At 46.4% G+C, this 17,873-nt stretch overlaps 1 protein-coding gene across 2 annotated transcripts in view; it reads right to left on the reverse strand.

The window, feature by feature from the left end:
- Positions 1-17,873, reverse strand: part of LOC106608745 (kin of IRRE-like protein 1) — a 40,841-nt gene that overhangs the window by 16,574 nt on the left and 6,394 nt on the right. For both annotated transcript variants that reach the window (XM_014206855.3, XM_014206854.3), the window contains exons 2-7: positions 12,073-12,222; positions 1,926-2,075; positions 1,646-1,803; positions 1,370-1,520; positions 956-1,061; positions 583-731 (exon numbers count right to left, since the gene is read on the reverse strand). In XM_014206855.3, the coding sequence (XP_014062330.1) occupies positions 583-731; positions 956-1,061; positions 1,370-1,520; positions 1,646-1,803; positions 1,926-2,075; positions 12,073-12,222 (864 nt within the window). The remainder of the gene's footprint in view (positions 1-582; positions 732-955; positions 1,062-1,369; positions 1,521-1,645; positions 1,804-1,925; positions 2,076-12,072; positions 12,223-17,873) is intronic.

Consider the following 17,873-nt stretch of genomic DNA (forward strand, 5'->3'; position numbering starts at 1 on the left):
AACCATTTTCAAGTCCATTTTGGAGCGTAGGCCATACCAACCATTTTCAAGTCCATTTTGGAGCGTGGGCCATACCAACCATTTTCAAGTCCATTTTGGAGCGTAGGACATACCAACCATTTTCAAGTCCATTTTGGAGCGTAGGCCATACCAACCATTTTCAAGTCCATTTTGGAGCGTGGGCCATACCAACCATTTTCAAGTCCATTTTGAAGGGTAGGTCATACCAACCATTTTCAAGTCCATTTTGGAGCGTAGGCCATACCAACCATTTTCAAGTCCATTTTGGAGCGTAGGCCATACCAACCATTTTCAAGTCCATTTTGGAGCGTAGGTCATACCAACCATTTTCAAGTCCATTCGCTCATTTTTCAGCCTCTGACATGCGGTAGCCTATGATAAATAATGGTGTAATAACCTACAGTTTTCTTGAAATTATGTTTTAATTAGTAATAGGCTCATGTTTTACCGAAACGGCGTACCCCCAATATTTCTTTTACCGGGACGCCGTACCAGACCGTACCACATTACTTTCACCCCTGACAGAGTATTTGCCAGCCATGGAGGTTCAGTCAGACTCACAGTGTACATCGACCAGGATGCTGACGTTGGTTTTACCCACAGCATTGAACACTGAGCAGGACACAGGCTCTGTGAAGAAGGAGTGGTCCGCCTTGGTGGTGAACACACTCTCTCTGGCCCCCTGCAGGATCACTCCACCCTTAGCCCACCTGAGAAAGAACACATATGAATGTATGATTAAACATGTACTGCCAGAGTTGTGGGTTTGATTCCCGCATTGGCCAAACACTTGCTCACAACGAAAAACACATGAAACCCAGGTAAATACAACTACCCAGCTAGACTAATGCACGGCTAGAGAAACAGGTGGACATATAGATAGACAGAAAGATCAACAGATCTATAGAGGTCGACAGAGGTATACAGTACATACATGTATCCCATGATAGGAGGGTTGGCGGAGGCGGCGCAGGTGAAGGTGACTCTGTCCCCCTCTAAGACGGAGCGAGGCTCGATGGACAGGGTCACCATGGGGGGGTCTGGGGGAGAGGGCAGGGAATCTCTAAGTCACTCCGATACATCAGCGAATAAGCAAATTATAAAGAGAAGGAGGGAGTGGTGGGGAGCAGAGAGAGCTGACGGAAAAAGAGAGAACCCCCTCAAGGCTCCTGGGCAGTGATCTAAGTGTACTTCCTGGTTGTCACTAGACACTGTTGTCCTTAAATAAGCTTAGATATTCAGTCGTACAGTAAATAGTGAATATATGTAAAGCTAAAGGGATGGTTATGAACAAGTCGCTGCGGTGTACGTTGAGGGTGACTTACGGTGTACGTTGAGGGTGACTTACGGTGTACGTTGAGGGTGACGGTGGTGTGTTTCCCAGTGGGGATAGCCAGGTTGCTGGCTACACAGCTGTAGTTCCTCCCTGTGTCTGTGTCCACTGGGTGGATGGGCAAGAAGCTGTGGGTCGTCACCCTCTTCCTGTCTGGGAGCACCTCCTGATGGAGAGAGAAGAAGAAGGAAGACAAGACAGCCAATAGAAGGATGAGAAAGAGTATAGGTAAAACATGATTGAGTGTGTGTCTGTGTTTGTGTTGTAATACTAGGTGCATGTATGACTCACGGTGGTGCTGACTGCTCCGTCTACGGGGAGCCCGTCTTTTTGCCACTCTATCATGGCAGGGGGCTTGGCCCCACGGGACACACAACTCAGGTTATAGTGGTCGCCTGCATTCAACAGCACCTCAGGGGCCCCGTCGATCACTGGGTCATCTGGAGGGACTGGACACAGGACAGGGGGGTTCCACACACACACACACACACACACACACACACACACACACACACACACACAGACACACACACACACACACACACACACACACACATTTGCTGTATCTTACTGAGGACAGTGAGTTTGGCTCTTCTAGAACGTAGCGCAGCGTCTGGGGCCTGACACTCGTACAGGGAGTCATCAGACAGCTCAGCTGAGATAATCTCCAGGTTATACTGGCCCAGCTCCTGCACCCGCATCACACGGTACCTCGGCCAGGCTGGGGGGGAAGGGAGAGAGAGTCAGACATGTAGGGACAACCAGTGGAGGCTGGTTGAATGATAAATGGGAGGGAAAGGCTCGTTTGGAATGTATTGAATGCAATGATAGCAAACCAAAAACACCTGTGCATAATCCCTTATGCAAATGAACACAACCATGCACATATTCCCATCTCTCTCTGTCTGTCGCTCTCTCTTTCGCACTCGCTATCTCTTTCTCACTCGCTATCGCTCGCTCTCTTTCACAGCTCCAGCGGTGCCATAGATTCTCCCCAGTAGGTGGCAGCCATGCTCTCTTTCTCCAGCCAGGGAAGAAATGCATGCATTTATGACAACGACGTTTTAGAGGACTCCAAATGGACAGAAATGCTGGTGCAGATTTCATGTCCTCTCTCCTATACATAAATTCCATCTGAATCTCTCTGTCACTGTAGCATATACTTTATGCTTCAAATTAGCTCGCCCTCCCTAACCTTGTGTGTCCTTGTATGTGGCATTGCATGTGTGTCTGTGTGTTGTCTATGCGTGTATTAGCATGTGAAATGTCAAACGAGCGAAAGCGTATGAAAGGGAGAGAGAGCGAGGGAGAGATAAAGGGAGATGGAGAGAGAGCAAGGGTAAGAGGGTCTGCTAAATGAGTAAAATGGAGAAGGAGCGAGGGAGCGAAGCAGAGAGAGGGAGAGAGGGAGCGAGGGAGAGAGGCAGGGTGAGGGCGAGAGAGCGAGGGAGAGAGGCAGGGAGAGGGAGCGTGTGTATAAGGGAACCAGTGTTCATTCACATGTTTCTATTTAAAAGCTTTGGCTTGAAGCACTGAACCATTACAGTAACAATGTGATTAAAAGAGACGGAGAGAGAGCGAGAGAGCGAGAGAGAGGAATGGTGAGGGGACAGACGAACAGGACGAGGGGAGAAAGCAGCAGAGGAAGGGAGGGAGGGAGAGAAAGAATGAGAGAGGGTTTGAGAGAGAGCAGAGGCAAAGAGAGAGAAGGAGAGTGTGAAGGAGAGGAAGAGAGTGGCAGAGGGGGGAGAGAGGGAGGGAGAATGAAGAATGATAGAGGGGTTGAGCATGAACAGAGGAGAGAGGGAGAGAGAGGGAGGAACAGGCAATGAAGCAGGGAGAGAAGGCTGCAAAGAAAGAGAGAGGAAAGAGGGCAGAAGTGTGGTATGAAAGATAGAATAACAAGCCTTTATTGTACAAGTAGGAGAGAGAGAGAATATTAAATCAAATAAAACGTTATTGGTTGCATACACATATTTAGCAGATGTGCTTGTGAAATGCATGTGTTCCTAGCTCCAACAGTGCAGTAGTATCTAACATTCACAACAATGCACACAAATCTAAAAGTAAAATCGAAATGGAATTAAGAAATATAGAAATATTAAGGCAAGCAATGTCGGGGTCCAGATTATAAATATACAGTATATATATACTGAGAAAAAATATAAATGCAACATGCAACAATTTCAACGATTTTACTGAGTTACAGTTCATATAAGAAAATCAGTCAATTAAAATAAATTCATTACATTTCATGGGTTGGCCTGGGAGGGCATAGGCCCACCCACTTGGGAGCCAGGTCCACCCACTGGGGAGCCAGGCACAGCCACAAAAGGGCTTTATTACAGAAATTCTCCTCAGTTTCATCAGCTGTCCAGGTGGCTTGTCTCAGACGATCCAGGAGGTGAAGAAGCCGGATGTAGAGGTCCTGGGCTGGCGTACTGCCGAATTCTCTAAAATGACGTTGGAGGCGGCTTATGGTAGAGAAATGAACATTACATTCTCTGGCAAAAGCTCTGGTGGACATTCTTGTAGTCAGCATGCCAATTCCACGCTCCCTCAAAACTTGAGACATCTGTGGCATTGTGTTGTGTGACAAAACTGCACATTTTATAGTGGCCTTTGATTGACCACACTGCCCTCTGAAGAGCCCTGCGTTTGTGGGTGGTGCAGTTGCCATATCAGGTGGTGATACAGCCCGACAGGATGCTTTCAATGGTGCAACCTCTGGAGGTTGAAAAGGCGCTGTTCCACCTTCTTTACCACACTCTCTGTGTGGGTGGACCATTTCAGATTGTCAGTGATGTGTACGCCGAAGAACTTGAAGCTTTTCACCTTCTCTACTGTGGCCCTGTCGGTGTGGATAGGGGGGGTGCTTCCTCTGCTGTTTCCTGAAGTCCATGATCAGCTCCTTCGTTTTGTTGACGTTGAGGGGAAGGTTATTTTCCTGGCACCACTTTGCCAGGGCCCTCATCTCCTCCCTGTAGGCTGTCTCATCGTTGTTGGTAATCAGGCCTACCACTTTTGTGTTGTCTGCAAACTTGATGATTGAGTTGGAGGCGTGCGTGGCCACACAGTGATAGGTTAACAAGGAGTACAGGAGTGGGCTGAGCACACACCCTTGTGGGGCCCCTGTGTTCAGGATCAGCGTAGTGGAGGTGTTGTTGCCTACTTTCACCACCTGGGGGCGGCCCAACAGGAAGTCCAGGACTCAGTTGCACAGGGCGGAGTTCAGATCCAGGGTCCCGAGCTTAATAATGAGCTTGGAGGGTATTATGGTGTTGAAGGCTGAGCTGTAGTCAATGAACAGCGTTCTTACATAGGTATTCCTCTTGTCCAGATGGGATATGCATATTGAATTGGGTCTAGGATGTTGAGTAAGGTGGAGGTGATATGATCCTTAACTTGTCTCTCAAAGTTCTTCATGACAGAAGTGAGTGCTACGGGGCGATAGTCATTTAATTCAGTTACCTTTGCTTTCTTGGGTACAGGGACAATGGTGGACATCTTGAAGCAAGTGGGGACAGCAGACTGGGATAGGAAGAGATTGAATATGTCCGTAAACACTCCAGCCAGCTGGTCTGCGCATGCTCTGAGTACGCGGCTAGGGATGCAGTCCTGGCCGGCAGCATTGAGAGGGTTAACACGCTTAAATGTCTTACTCACGTCGGAGAACGAGAGCTCACAGTCCTTGGGAGAGGCCCTTGTTGGCGGCACTGTGACATCCTCAAAGCGGGCGAAGAAGATGTTAAGCTGGTCCGGAAGCAAGACTTCTGTGTCCGCGACGTGGCTGGTTTTCCCTTTATAATCCGTAATTGTCTGGAGTCCCTGCCACATACTGTAAGTCTCTTGACTGAGCCTTTGAATTGCGACTCCACTTTGGCTCTGTACTGATGTTTTGCCTGTTTGATTACCTTACAGAGGGCATAACTAGACTGTTTGTATTGAATCACATTCCCAGTCACCTTGCCATGGTTAAATGTGGTGGTTTGCGCTTTCAGTTTTGAACGAATGCTGCCATCTATCCACATATTATGGTTTGGGTAGGTTTTAACCTGTTGGGGCTAGGGGGCAGTATTTGCATGGCCGGATAAAAAACGTACCCGATTTAATCTGGTTACTACTCCTGCCCTGTAACTAGAATATGCATATAATTATTGGCTTTGGATAGAAAACACCCTAAAGTTTCTAAAACTGTTTGAATGGTGTCTGTGAGTATAACAGAACTCATTTGGCAGGCCAAAACCTGAGAAGATTCCTTACAGGAAGTGGCCTGTCTGACCATTTCTTGCCCTCCTTGATCATCTCTAACAAATACAGGGGATCTCTGGCATGACGTGACACTTCCTATGGCTCCCATGGGCTCTGAGAAGGCGGGAAAAAGCTGAACGATGTAATTCCATCCCCAGGCTGAAACACATTAGCGCGTTTGGCAAGTGCTCTATCAGAGGGCCATTAGACTGAGGCTCGTGCATGAGGGGATAGCATGCTTTTACTTTCACTCTCTTTGTAATAAAAAACGATTTCCCGGTCGGAATATTATCGCTTTTTTACGAGAAAAATTGCATAAAAATTGATTTTAAACAGCGGTTGACATGCTTCGAAGTACGGTAATGGAATATTTAGACATTTTTTGTCACGAAATGCGCCATGCTCGTCACCCTTATTTACCCTTTCGGATAGTGTCTTGAACGCACGAACAAAACGCCGCTATTTGGATATAACAAAGGATTATTTGGGACCAAACCAACATTTGTTATTGAAGTAGAAGTCCTGGGAGTGCATTCTGATGAAGAACAGCAAAGGTAATAACATTTTTCTTATAGTAAATCTGACTTTGGTGAGTGCTAAACTTGCTGGGTGTCTAAATAGCTAGCCCTGTGATGCCGGGCTATCTACTTAGAATATTGCAAAATATGCTTTCACCGAAAAGCTATTTTAAAATCGGACATATCGAGTGCATAGAGGAGCTCTGTATCTATAATTCTTAAAATAATTTTTATGTTTTTTGTGAACATTTATCGTGAGTAATTTAGTAAATTCACCGGCAGTGTTCGGTGGGAATGCTAGTCACATGCTAGTCACATGCTAATGTAAAAAGCTGGTTTTTGATATAAATATGAACTTGATTGAACAAAACATGCATGTATTGTATAACATAATGTCCTAGGGTTGTCATCTGATGAAGATCATCAAAGGTTAGTGCTGCATTTAGCTGTGGTTTGGGTTTATGTGACATTATATGCTAGCTTGAAAAATGGGTGTCTGATTATTTCTGGCTGGGTACTCTGCTGACATAATCTAATGTTTTGCTTTCGTTGTAAAGCCTTTTTGAAATCGGACAGTGTGGTTAGATTAATGAGAGTCTTGTCTTTAAAATGGTGTAAAATAGTAAAATGTTTGAAAAATTGAAGTTTTTGCATTTTTTAGGTATTTGAATATAGCGCCACGGGATTACACTGGCTGTTGAGTAGGTGGGACGCAAGCGTCCCACCTAGCCCATAGAGGTTAATAGTCACAGTGGGAACAACATCCCCTATACACTTCCTGATGAACTCAGTCACTGTGTCAGTGCATACGTCAATGTTATTCTCAGAGGCAACCCGAAACATATCCTAGTCCGTGTGATCAAAACAATCTTGAAGCACGGATTGCGACTGCTCAGACCAGCGCTGAATAGACCTTAGCATGGATACTCCCTGTTTGAGTTTCTGCTTATAGGAAGGGAGAAGCAAAAATGGAGTCATGCTCTGATTTGCCGAAGGAAGGGCGGGGAGGGCCTTGTAGCTATCCCGGAAGGGAGAGTAACAATGGTCGAGAGTTTTTGAAGCGTGAGTACTGCAGGCGATGTGTTGATAGAAATTCGGTAGCGTTTTCCTTAGATTTGCTTTAGTCCCAAGCTATAATAAATACAGCCTCAGGATAGGCAATTTCCAATTTGCACAAGGTCCAGTGTAGTTCCCTGAGAGCCATCGGGGTATCGGCTTGAGGTGGAATATACACGGCTGTGACGCTAACCAAAGAAAATTCTCTAGGGAGGTAATGGGGTCGACATTTGATTGTGAGGTAGTTCTAGGTTGGGTGAACAAAAGGACTTGAGTTCCTGTACGTTACCAAAATCACACCATGAGTAGTTAATATGTATAATACAGAGATATAGGTATAGAGAGATGGATAGATAGAGAGAGAGAGAGCGCCAGGACCACAAATACAAATTCCATCTAGACACTGTTGCCCTAGAGCACACAAAACGATACATACCTCGGTCTAAACATCAGCACAACGTCCACAAAGCTGTGAACGATCTGAGAGACAAGGCAAGAAGGGCCTTCTTTGCCATCACAAGGAACATAAAATTCGACATCCCAATTAGGATCTGGCAAAAAATACTTGAATCAGTTATAGAACCCATTGCCCTTTATGGTTGTGAGGTCTGGGGTCCGCTCAACCAATCAAAAATCCACAAAATGGGAAAAACACAACATTTTAAATCAGAATGCAGAATTCTGCAAAAACATCTTCTGTGCACATCAAAGAATGCATGCAGAGCAGAATTAGGTCGACACCCGCTAATTATCAAAATCCAGAAAAGAGCCATTAAATTCTACAACCACCTAAAAGGAAGAGATTCCAAAACCTTCCATAACAAAGTCGTCACCTACTGTACATAGAGATAAACCTAAGAGATGAACCCTAAGCAAGCTGGTCCTGGGGCTCTGTTCACAAACAGACCCCACAGAGCCCCAGGAGAGCAACATGATTAGACCCAACCAAATCACCAGAAAACAAAAAGATAATTACTTGACACATCGGAAAGAATTAACCAAAAAACTGAGCAAACTGGAACGCTATTTGGCCATAAACAGAGAGTACACAGTGGCAGAATACCTGACCACCGTGACCGTACCAAAATTAAGGAAAGCTTAGACTATGTACAGACTCAGTGAGCATAGCCTTGCTATTGAGAAAGGCCACCGTAGGCAGACCTGGCTCTCAAGAGAAGACAGGCTATGTCACGTCCTGACCAGTAGAAGGGGTTATTTGTTATTGTAGTTTGGTCAGGACGTGGCAGGGGGTATTTGTTTTATGTGGTTCGGGCTGGTTGTGTTTATAGGAGGGTGTTTGATTTATTATTCCGGGGTTTTGGGCACTGTTCTATGTTTATGTATTTCTATGTTTAGCCTAGTCATTTGTATTTCTATGTTTAGTTTATTGGGGGTTGGACTCTCAATTGGAGGCAGGTGTTTTCTAGTTGCCTCTGATAAATAGGTATGTGTTTGTTTTGGTATTTTGTGGGAGATTGTGCTGTGTATAGCTTTGTGCCTTACCGGCCTGTTATTCGTCGTTGTGTTTTTTTGTGTACGTGTTTGTTTTGGTTTTACCTTCTTTGTCCTTAATAAAAAGAAGATGAGTGCACATATTCCTGCTGCGTTTTGGTCCACTCTACCCTACGACAACCGTGACAGAATCTCCCACCAACCAAGGACCAAGCAGCGGGGTAAGGAGCAATGGGAAAATTATATGGACTATCGGGAGTTTTGGACGTGGGAGGAGATTTTGGCCGGAGAGGGCCCATGGAGGAAGTCTGGTGAGGACCGGGAACGCTACTGGGGAACACGGCTGGCTAGGAAGCCGGAGAGGCACCCCCAATAATTTGTTTTGGGGGGGGCACACGAGTAGTTTGGCTGGGCCAGGCAGTAGACCTAAGCCAGCTCCCTGTGCTTTTTATGAGAAGCAGGTGGAGAAGAGAGCGCCGGAGTATGCGGAAATGCGCACGATTTCGCCAGCTCTACGCACGGCAACCATCAGGCCCCTGCACAGCCCAGTTCGCCCTGTGCCAGCACTTCGCTTGTGCAGGGCTACTAGTTCCATCCAGCCAGGACGGGTTGTGCAGGAGGTGCGATCGAGACCGCCAGTGCATCTCCATGGCCCGGTATATCCAGTACCAGCACCACGCACCAGGCCTCCAGTGTGTCAGCCCAGTCTAATTCAGCCTGTTCCCGCTCCTCGCACTAGCCTTGAAGTGCGTGTCTCCAGTCTGATACCTCCAGTACCAGCACCACGCACTAGGCTTCCAGTGCATCAGCTCAGTCTCGAGCTTCCGGCTACAGTACTCCGTCCAGAGTGTCCGAAGACATTGCCCCGTCCAGAGTGTCCGAAGACAGTGCCCCGTCCGGAGTATCCGGCAACAGTGCCCCGTCCAGAGTATCCGGCAACAGTGCCCCGTCCAGAGTATCCGGCAACAGTACCCCGTCCAGAGTATCCGGCAACAGTGTATAGTCCGGAACCGAGTGAGACGGCCTACAGTCCGGAACCGAGTGAGACGGCCTACAGTCCGGAACTGAGTGAGACGGCCTACAGTCCGGAACCGAGTGAGAAGGCCTACAGTCCGGAACCGAGTGAGAAGGCCTACAGTCCGGAACCGAGTGAGTCGGCCTACAGTCCGGAACCGAGTGAGAAGGCCTACAGTCCGGAACCGACTGAGTCGGCCTACAGTCCGGAACCGAGTGAGACGGCCTACAGTCCGGAACCGAGTGAGACGGCCTACAGTCTGGAACCGAGTGAGTCGGCCTACAGTCCGGAACCGAGTGAGTCGGCCTACAGTCCAGAGCTCCTAGAGTCGTCCTACAGTCCAGAGCTCATAGAGTCGTCCTACAGTCCAGAGCTCATAAAGTATAGCACAGGGTCTACAGTGACATGTGTCAGGCCGAGGTATTTGGGAGGAGTGGACTGGTCAGGGGGTGGTTTTAGGGCCGAGCCTAAGCCACCTCCAATGTAGGAGGTTTGGGGAGGGGGGGGGGGTGTATGCACGAGTGCCATCGGTGACGGCAGCCACCCTCCCTTCCCTCCCTTTAGTCTAGGGGATTTATTTTGTTTTGGGGTTATTTTGTTTATTTGTGTGAGGTGCATCCGGGGTCTGCACCTTTGGGGGGGGTACTGTCACATCCTGACCAGTAGAAGGGGTTATTTGTTATTGCAGTTTGGTCAGGACGTGGCAGGGGGTATTTGTTTTATGTGGTTCGGGCTGGTTGTGTTTATAGGAGGGTGTTTGATTTATTATTCCGGGGTTTTGGGCACTGTTCTATGTTTATGTATTTCTATGTTTAGTCTAGTCATTTGTATTTCTATGTTTAGTTTATTGGGGGTTGGACTCTCAATTGGAGGCAGGTGTTTTCTCGTTGCCTCTGATAAAGGGTCCTATAAATAGGTATGTGTTTGTTTTGGTATTTTGTGGGAGATTGTGCTGTGTATAGCTTTGTGCCTTACCGGCCTGTTATTCGTCGTTGTGTTTTTTTGTGTACGTGTTTGTTTTGGTTTTACCTTCTTTGTCCTTAATAAAAAGAAGATGAGTGCACATATTCCTGCTGCGTTTTGGTCCACTCTACCCTACGACAACCGTGACAGGCTATGTGCACACTGCCCACAAAATGAGGTGGAAACTGAGCTGCACTTCCTAACCTCCTGCCAAATGTATGACCATATTAGAGACACATATTTCCCTCAGATTACACAGACCCACAAAGAATTCAAAAACACATCAAATTTTGACAAACTCCCATATCTACTGGGTGAAATACCATAGTGTGCAATCACAGCAGCAAGATTTGTGACCTGTTGCCACAAGAAAAGGGCAACCAGTGAAGAACAAACACCATTGTAAATACAACCAATATTTATATTTATTTATTTTCCCTTTGGACTTTAACTATTTTCACATCGTTACAACACTGTAAATAGCCATACTATGACATTTGAAATGTCTCTATTCATTTGAAACTTTTGTGTAATGTTTACTGTTAATTCCTGATTATTTATTTCACTTTTTTAAATGATCTATTTCACTTGCTTTGGTAATGTGAACATATGTTTCCGATGCCAATAAAGCCCTTTGAATTGAATTGAGAGACTGAGATTGAAAGACATAGAGTGAGACCGAAAGAGACAGACACACAGAGACAAACACAGAGAGACAGACAGAGAGACAGACACAGAGACACAAACACAGAGAGACAAACACAGAGAGACAAAGAGAGAGACAGACACAGAGACACAAACACAGAGAGACAAACAGAGAGACAGACACAGAGAGACAAACACAGACAGACACAGAGAGACAGACACAGAGAGACAAACACAGAGAGACAAACACAGAGAGACAAACAGAGAGACAGACACAGGGAGACAGACACAGAGAGACAGACACAGAGAGACAGACAAAGGGAGACAGACACAGAGAGACAGACACAGAGAGACAGACACAGGGAGACAGACACAGAGAGACAGACACAGAGAGACAAAGGGAGACAGACACAGAGAGACAGACAAAGGGAGACAGACAAAGGGAGACAGACACAGGGAGACAGACACAGAGAAACAGACACAGAGAGACAGACACAGAGAGACAGACACAGAGAGACAGACAAAGGGAGACAGACACAGAGAGACAGACACAGAGAGACAGACAAAGGGAGACAGACACAGAGAAACAGACACAGAGAGACAGACAAAGGGAGACAGACACAGAGAGACAGACACAGAGAGACAGACACAGAGAGACAGACAAAGGGAGACAGACACAGAGAGACAGACACAGAGAGACAGACACAGAGAGACAGACATAGAGAGGCTTTTTCAGGAAGGCAACTAGACTGGGTTTCGGGTGTTGGGCTTTGGGTGTTGTTTTGACTTGGGTGGTGTTAGAGTTGTACTAGTCTCACCCCTGAGGTCCTCTCCGATGCCCAGGGCCAGTCCATCCTTGGTCCACTGCACAATGCCTGAGTAGTTAAACACAACACAGGACAGAATCACCCTCTGGCCCCGCACTACCGACTGGTCCGCTGGCTCCTGGGAGAAACGCGCTGTCCACACTGGGGTAGGAGAAGGAGGGAGGGAGAGAGAGAGAGATGGAGAGAGAGAGAGAGGAGTGCATAAACATGGTTGCAAACATCATGTGTTAATGTTACATACACAGCTGTGTTGTTGTTACAGTACATACATACAGCGTCATTATACACAAACTGAGAATTAACAAATAAACTGTAGAAGCCAAAGAGGAGCATTTCACTCATTGGAGTTTTTGTGGTAATATGAGACAGACTACAAGCTAAATTCTTCTTAATCTACAATGATCTACAATTTCAGATGGTGTGTTTGAGATCGTATCTCTTTCTCCTTCAACAGAAGACAAAGATAACAAGTTGGAGATGTAGAGGGAGTGCATTAAGATAAAGAAAGACGGAAAGGGATTGAGGGAAAAGTGAGAAAAATCATTGAACAATGGAGGGAGAGAGAGAGGGGGAACGAGGTTGTGAGACGAGCTGAGTCAGGAGGGAAGGAGAGGGGAAAGAGAGGAGAAGAGAGGAGAAGGGAGGAGACGAGAGGAGAATGGAGGAGAAGAAAGGGAGATCACATCCTAGGGATATAACCCATCGGGTCTCACCCCCCGTCTCCCAGGCTTCCCTTTTCTTAAACCTCTCTATCTTTGTCTCTCTCTCTCTTTCTCTTCTCTTCCATCTCGCGTCTAACTACAGTACATGTCATTGTCTCTACTCTACAGGGCTGTTCCAGCTCTCAGTTGAGAGCCACCACAGTTCTTTCTGCAGTATAAAACCGTGCGTATTCATCTGATGAAGTGTTGTGACTGCTTGTCCAATAGAAGGCCGATAAACGATGAGAATCCAAGTTGGACTGCGGTTGTGTTGTTTCCTTTCTCTTGTCTACACTATAATGCTGTTGCTACGTGTCCTAGTAAACAATGAAAGAATGACAATCAAAGTCGCATTTCTCCCATTTAATTATGTGTTGTTTCTCTCTCTCCCTCTCTGAACGTGGATAGCTGTAATAAATGTATACATGTGTTGTATATGTCATTTTTTCATACCGCTTTCTGCATGAACAATGAAATAATGACAATCAAGGTCGCACTTCTGTCTCACTTTTTGGTGCTGTTTCTCTCTCTTCCCTTCTCATCCTCTCACTCTCTCTGAATGTACTGTATACACACATCATGTTGTATATGTCCTTTTCCCATACTGCTTTCAATTTAATAAATTATTTTGTATTTTACCCCCTTTTCTCCCCAATTTTGTGATATCCAAATGCAATCCAATTGCGATCCAATTACGATTTTGTCTCATCGCTCCAACTCCCCGACGGGCTCGGGAGAGGCGAAGGTCGAGTCATGCGTCTTCCGAAACATGACCCGCCAAACCGCGCTCCTTAACACCTGCCCGCTTAACCCGGAAGCCAGCTGCACCAATGTGTCGGAGGAAACACTGTTCAACTGAGGACCGAAGTCAGCCTGAAGGTGCCCGGCCCGCCACAAGGAGTCGCGATGAGCCAAGTAAACCCTCACCTAACACTGGGCCAATCGTGCGCCGCCCTATGGGACTCGCGGTCATGGCCGGTTGTGACATAGCCTGGGATCGAACCCGGGTCTGTAGTGGCGAAGCAGTGCTTTAGATGCTGCGCCACTCAGTAGGTCCAGCCATACTGTTTTCTATTTCCGTGGTCGTCCTCCTTCTTTAGTGGTTGGAGGGGTTTAGAGCCACACTGTCACAACCCATTTATCATATTAAATATCTGCCCTCTAGCTTGGCTATTTTTCTCTCTCTCTCTCTCTCTCTCCCCCGTTCCCTCTCTCTCTTACTTCTCCTCCCTCTCTCTCTCTGAACCCTCCAGCGTTCCTCTGTAGGTCCCCATCTCTCTCACTTTCTTAACAACTGGCATATGCCTGCTCACCCCCCCCCCCCCATGACCTCAAGTCTCTCTCTCTAACTCCCTCCCTATCTTTCTCTTTCTCACGTGTGGACATACTCTAACCCCCCCAACCTGATTGAATTTGTGTGATTTAAGGAGGTAGCCTACAATATGCCTGATATCATGAAAAACACAGCCATGTATAAATAATGTCCCAGTCAATAATAGAAAAGCCTTCAGACAGAAACAGAACATACATTTTTCCAAAGAGAACGTAAAACATAATGTAGATAGAGATTATCTGCATTTGTATATCTAGCATAGGCCTACAAGTCAATCACAGAAAATAGAAAAGAGCAGTGGTCCTAGAATTGAGCCCTGTGGCACACCACGTTAAAGAAAATACTGCTCCCAAAGTGACAATATCAATGTGATCCACCATTAGTCCAAATATAAGCTGTGCGATGACCACGGAAACTTCTAAATTAGGGCTCCTACCCAGTCAGATAAAATCAACGTAGCTCGCTAGATACGCTATCTAATCTGTTACCCTCTTCTGACCACTGAGATGAGGCCGTAATGCTATGTTCCAACAACAACTAAGGACCAAACAGCCACAGAGCAGGCAAGGCATCACTCCCGCTACCTAAAACACCACTGGACAAGGTATTCCCTTCACGGTCATTTAAAACCACAAACAAGATCCACAGTGGGAATGCAGACTACACACTGGGACAATGGGGATGTCAGGCTATTTCAATAGCTTGACAAGGAGAGCACACAGCAGCTTCCCAGGTAATGCTTACATTAGGGGTACACAAAAAAAAAATACAGATCCTCGCCCAAATCTGTATGGTCTTTTTGTAGGCCTCTTCTCTGTGTATTTCCATACTACTTGCTCATATCATTCTTCAATATGTGAGTGTCTGTGCAGGAGAGAACACGTGGAAAAGCTATACAAAGAGAGTAGAGAGAGAGGCAGATGGAAAGAAAGAAAAGACAGGAGAGAGGGAGAGAGAGAGAGAGAGAGAGAGAGAGAGAGGAAGCTCATGTATTCTTTTATTATGTGGGTTATGCTGCAGTGACAAATTTAGAGTGTCCTGATTTCCTTGAGTCAGTGATCCCCAGATGCCATCGAGAGACTCCGAGTACCCTGACCGCACAAAGACATGGTCACAAAGTACCCTGACCGGGCGCGCGCGCGCCACACACACACACACACACACACACACACACACACACACACACACACACACACACACACACAGAGCCCTAATGAAACACACACACAAAGATGCACGCATGAACACACACACGCACAAACGCACACACGCGCACATACACACGACCAAACCTTTGCCACACAGACATACAACAACATCCTATACCATGTCTTCACAGACACACACACACACACACAGACACACACACAGTCAAACCCTGACCGGTGACCACATAGAAATAGGACACACACATCAACACACACACGGTCAAACCAAACATTGACCACATTGGCTGGTGATGATGTGGCCGGATAGAGACATCATGGTCACCAAACTCTATCCACACAGACACTAAGATAAACCAAGCCCTGCTGTCAACATAGCCACACTTGACACACCAAAACCTGACCACACAGTCAAATAGCACGGAGACCTACAATTAACACCTCTAGTGCCTCACAATCCCATAATCTTAACAACAACATAACATGTTACAGATTTGCATTCGCTCTGTGTGAAATGTGGTGCTTTATCTTCTATCACAGTAGGCCTAAACCTAGCCCCCTCGTGCTAATAAGAACGCCACGAAGACAGAATACATGCGCCTTTAATTCCTAGATAGGATGTGCTGCCCCTAGCTATCTCACCACACGTACGCAATCAACCTAAAAAAAATCCATTTTTTTGGAATTCAAAGTTTTCCTCTCTCCCAAGCAAACAAAAGGCTACATGATGTCATGACGTCAGGGCTTTGTCTGATGTGCCTGAATGAATTGAGTGCATGCTATTAATCCTGTTCAAGCAATAACGTTTGATAAAATCACATTTGTATGGATCCGTCAATCAATCTAATGATCTCTATCTGCCTGTCTATCCATGTATTCCTCCCTCTCTCCCTCTCAGTCCCTCTCTCCCTCTCAGTCCCTCTGCCTCTCTTCCTCTCTCCAGTTTAGCCAATCCTGCTCTGTCGTTGGATCACAGACTTGCGTCGCCATAGCAACAGCTGACGTCTAAAGTAACTGCCCAAAAAAGTGTTTTTGTGTATGTGTGTGTGCATGCATGAGGGTGTGTGCGTGTGTGTGTGTGTGTGTCTGTCGAAACCCTCCCTTGTTTCTGATACAACCATTTTCTGCAAAACGTTAATCATGACCTCATCCTCCCTCCACCTTTCCAATAATTGTCCAGCGCACTGTTGTCTCTGTCTTGCTCTCTCTGTTCCCTTTCAGACCATATTATCCATATTCACTTTTACTATCTTATCCATTCAATGTGGAATTCGTCTCTGTTTCCTATGTGTGGACAGCGGTCGGTGATACTTAAATATCTGAAATACCGAAATGGCAAATCAAGGAGATGGATGGATGACAAAACTGTGATGAAGATGAGGATGATGATGAGGATCGGTTTACGGGTAAGGGCACAATGACAAGGTTAGGAGTGCCACTGTTGCTGCCCGACACCACCTGAGTCTAACAATAACCGCATGGCGGTATGGTAGACTAGACTGGGTATAACCTACAGAGTATCACCATGGCAATACTGTTATATGGCATAAAGATAGAGGGAGAGAAAAAGGGACCATGTTCCCATCATGTCAGTCAACAAATGAAGGTGACTGGCTGGAGGTGGAGAAGGAACAGGGGGAAGAAAAGGAGAAAGAAAAAGAGGGGAGACTCCTTTCTTTGTCTGATGCATTGTGCCCATTTTCCCCCTCCTCTGTCATCTTCTCTCTCTATCCTCCCCTTGACAATACTCCAAGACCCCTCTCTTTCCCTGTCCCTTTGTCACAATGTACCCTCGGTTCCTTCCCTCTCTTTCCCTGTCCCTTTGTCACCATGTACCCTCAGTTCCTTTCCCCTCTTTCCCTGTCCCTTTGTCACCATGTACCCTCTGTTCCTTCCCTCTCTTTCCCTGTCCCTTTGTCACCATGTACCCTCGGTTCCTTCCCTCTCTTTCCCTGTCCCTTTGTCACCATGTACCCTCTGTTCCTTTCCTCTCTTGCCCTGTCCCTTTGTCACCATGTACCCTCGGTTCCTTTCCTCTCTTTCCCTGTCCCTTTGTCACCATGTACCCTCGGTTCCTTTCCTCTCTTTCCCTGTCCCTTTGTCACCATGTACCCTCGGTTCCTTTCCCCTCTTTCCTTTGTCTGTCAGTGGCACATACTCAGAAATAATCACGCCCTCCCTCCCATTGCTCTACCTCTCTACCTCTCCACCTCTCCTCTCTTATTTATTTTCCTTGTTCCCGCTCTTTATTTCTCACTCCCTCTATCATTACAGCCCCTGGTAAAATGGTTGCTATAGAAACCAATTTATTTGGAAATGAAGGGAAGAGAATAATTTCTACGCTCTCTCTTTTTCTGTCTCTCTCTCTGTCTGTCTGTCCGTCTGTCGCTCTGTGTGTATGTGTGCGTTTTCTCTTTGTCCTCTTCTCTTGGGCTAATCTCACATATTTCACATCTCAAGTGCTTTATTTGTATTGAACCACCGTTACAGACATTGTTACCATGGCTACAGCCAGTGAGGACCACTGACACAATGATAGACACACAGTGGCCATGACAACCCCTTGGAGCAGTGCAGGGTAATATGATAATT

Source organism: Salmo salar, chromosome 07 (genome assembly GCF_965601325.2).
Source record: "Salmo salar chromosome 07, fSalSal1, whole genome shotgun sequence".
In the NCBI taxonomy this organism is placed as follows: domain Eukaryota; kingdom Metazoa; phylum Chordata; class Actinopteri; order Salmoniformes; family Salmonidae; genus Salmo; species Salmo salar.